Here is a 3,744-nt window from a genome sequence, read left to right as displayed (position 1 = left end):
TGGATACGATGAGGATCGTGATGATGATAATGACTTGCGCGTTCACACAACGCTGCAGCCTACGTGCAGATCATAAATTATAAGTCGCCCTCAATAGATAAAAATGATGAATACTGCCAATAAGTTCAAAGGTGCTTAGGTGTAGAGGTCAGTGGTGCTTATACGCTGCGCGCGCTCTCTGTGGAAACACCCACTTCTAATTATACTATAGGATGCACAAACTGCATTATATTCATATATAGAAGATCTACTCAAGTCATGTGATTTTACTGTAACCTTATTTGTATTCAGGTACACATTTCAAGAGAGGATTAAGACTTTTGATCAAAGTTAGGTGCACCTCTTTCGACACATATTTGTAATCAACGTGAGAAATATTGCTACAGATCTGCATGCAGTTTGGACATATAGACTCAGGATATTGGTATATATCTACTACGTCACAGCTTATAGTTTGAGCTTGCATGAACTCACTGTAGGCTAATAACTTCTAGTACACATTGGCTGATCACATTTTAAAGTTTTATCGGACATCAATTATTGGATATAGGGGTAGAACGAGCTCGTGTTTGTAACTAGCCAGAAATTCGATATTTGTACCAATGGCTGAAAAAATTGAGGAAAAGAAAGCTCCAAGCTTTTCACATAACCTAACCTGTCCACTATGTCTTGGTATCTTCGACGAGGCAACCATCCTGACTTCATGCGGACACACATTCTGTCGGAAATGTCTCAAGAACTATGACCTGTCCCATCAGGAACTTGATCACATGATATGTCCTCTCTGCAGGGAGGTCACCAAGTTGTCTGCGAACCGTGTCGATAATTTTCTCACCAATGTGACTGTCAACGGACTCGTAGACAATTACCACGCCAAGTGTGGAGGGGTGAATGCTGCCCTGGAGGTGCGTCCAAAATGCACTGCTTGCAAGTTCCATCAAGATGCTGTCTCATTCTGCAGAACATGTAATAATTATATGTGTGATAAGTGTCTGGATTGTCATCAACATCTCAAAGTCGTCTTTGAAGGTCATGAGATTGTATCCATGGAGGATATCATCAAGAGGAAGGTCAGCATTGGTCATCTTTATGAGAAGTGCTGCATCCACAAACAAGAGAACAAAAATATGTTTTGTGAGGATTCTAAGGTCCACGTCAGTCACAAGTACGTGATAGTCGGTCATCAAAATCACAACATCAAGAATCAGGCTGACTTCGAGCAAGAGTTACGGCTAAAGGTAAGTGTGGCTTTCGGATTTTTTTTTTTTTTTTAAACTCGCGTTTGGCTAATAAGGCCTGACAATAATTGGTCTTAAAAGTAGTAGTATCATCATCATGTATTATTCTTCTTGTTATTATTATATTACTTTTTATTGTTAAAACTAATATTTTAATCATTATTTTCATCATGAATATTATTTTTATGATTATCATAATGATAACTATTTCTATTTGGTCTATCTCCATTCTGTTTATTTTATATTTCTGCTGTGAATTCGAGCAATTAGAGTTACGGCTAAAGGTAAATGTGGTTTCATTTGACATTTAGCAAAAAAACTCGCGTTTGGCTAATTAAGCCTGACAATAATTGGTTTTAAAAGTAGTAGTATCATTATTCTTATTATTATTATACTTTTTATTGTTTGAACTAATATTCTAATCATTATTTTCATAACGAATATCGTTATTAAGATATTATCAATATACTATTACTATTTGGCCTATATGTCCATTCTGATTTTCTTATATTTCTGCTTTCATAGAAATGAATTTATCAAAAGGGTTGTATTCCCTTCTAAGAAAACAAAAAAAGCCAATGTATTAAAGTTCGCGGTCCTTATGATTATGTGTACGGGGGTGCCGGGGAGGGGGTGGGGGTCGTGTTTCTTACTTTTGTGAAACACTCGACGCGCGCAAATGCCGGTGTTTGATTTTTAAACAAGCTCCATGTAATTGGCATACATCTAATTCTAAAAATATGTTCTTGTCACTTTTCTATTATTCGTTTTGGTTTAGGTGAACGACCTTGTCCAGCGTTGTGCAAGTAAAAAATCAGAACTGGAGAAGAACATTCAGAATGTGGAGGTACAACGAAATGAAGTATACATTGCCGTGCAGAAACTACTGGATGATGTCAATCAAACCTACAGCATCAAGGCCAAAGAGCTTGAAGAAAATCTTCGAAATCTCATCGAGCAGATCAATGCAGTGAGCGGAGTTTCGATGATGATCTCAACGTCTTGAAATCCAACGATCGACAAAGGATCAAGAGTATTTGCAGTTCAATAACACTGGTAGCTACTGACAGACTGGGTCGTCTCGAGCCAGACAGTGTGTCTGCTCATACCTTGCTCTGTGAGGAACTGGATGCCATGCTGAAGGAGGCTACTGATCACACTTCTGCGGCAGCCATTACGAAGAAAGCACAGGAGAAGAGGTTCAAGCCTGCAGATGTTACTTGTCTTGAACTCGGAAGCATCTCAGAATCAGATCCTGATCACACTCCTGCTGCAGCCATTAGCAAGACAGCACAGGAGAAGACGTTCAAGCTTGAAGGTGATACTCGTATTGAACTTGGGTGCATCTCCGAATCAGCTACTGACAACACTTCTGCTGCACCCATTAGGAAGACAGCACAAGAGAAGAGGTTAAAGCCTGCAGATGTTACTTGTCTTGAAATCGGGAGCATCTCAGAATCAGATCCCAAGTTGCAATTAATGGAGTCTGTAAATCTTCGGGGACGGATGTCTGGTATGACCCCGTACTCTAAGGACAGTGTAGCTATCGGGTATAATATGGATGCACGTGGTATAGATATCATCGATTCAACTGGTTATCAGGAGCAGTATGAAAACATAACACGTAACATGAAGTGCGTTGATCTTGTGTTCCAACAGGACGGGTCGGTATTCATATCGAATGGTAACAATAAAGCACACATATATGCTCCTGATAGATCCAGGAAATCAACCATACACGTAAAAGGCAACGAACTTAATCTCAAACTAAACAGAAGTTCAGCAGATGAAATCCTCATCGCGAACAGTGAGAAGAAAGTCTATATCTTAGACCCGACGGGATCCACTCTCAAACACACTGTTCCAACAAAACACAACGAGACCAGCCAGGTATCTGGCACCAGGTCGGGTTTGCTCGTCACGAGTTCATGTGATTTAACCAATCCAAGCGTGGTGACGGTCTATGACAGGGATGGGAATGCTGGTAAGTCCCTAAAGGCTCACCACCATGCCTGTGCTGCCGTGGATGAGCAGGACAGGGTGTATGTAGCAAGTTATGATCGTGAGATTAGGGCGACGGTGATTAGGCTCTATGACCTTGATGGTCTGAACCTCAAGGAGAGAGTTGTGTTCAAATGCAAGGACTTAATCTGTCGACTGGTTATAGTTGGTGTTATTTGGTTTCTCTCTCACCAGACGTGCTCGCGTTTGCTTGTGACAAGAAGTTGTATTTTATCAAAGTATCACTGTAATCCATCTCACACTCTATATTACCATTGTTTGTAGTGTATGCCTCTCTGCTCCAGTTCTTCTTTAATACGGGCCTATATTTCATATTATATTGTTTATTATGTGATAACTATTTAAACCGAATGAGAAGGTGCCCATTCTCTCGATAGATTTTAATTACCGGTATACAGTTGACATTATCCAGTATAATAATAACGCCCTCTATCGAAATAGTATGCATCTACTTCATGATTTATGTAATCGTTTCTCTTAGATA

The 3,744-nt window shown here is 39.8% G+C and overlaps 1 protein-coding gene across 1 annotated transcript; it reads left to right on the top strand.

The window, feature by feature from the left end:
* Positions 1-261: 261 nt before the first annotated feature.
* Positions 262-2,244, top strand: LOC115928503 (E3 ubiquitin-protein ligase Midline-1-like). The gene is made up of 2 exons (XM_030995758.1): positions 262-1,238; positions 2,017-2,244. Exons 1-2 carry the CDS (start codon positions 603-605, stop codon positions 2,242-2,244), a joined length of 864 nt encoding a protein of 287 aa, XP_030851618.1. The 5' UTR covers positions 262-602.
* The last annotated feature ends 1,500 nt before the right edge of the window (positions 2,245-3,744 follow it).

Source organism: Strongylocentrotus purpuratus, unplaced genomic scaffold, assembly GCF_000002235.5.
Source record: "Strongylocentrotus purpuratus isolate Spur 01 unplaced genomic scaffold, Spur_5.0 spur5_scaffold_3, whole genome shotgun sequence".
NCBI classification, from domain to species: Eukaryota; Metazoa; Echinodermata; class Echinoidea; order Camarodonta; family Strongylocentrotidae; genus Strongylocentrotus; species Strongylocentrotus purpuratus.
This window is presented reverse-complemented; position numbering and strand designations above follow the sequence as displayed.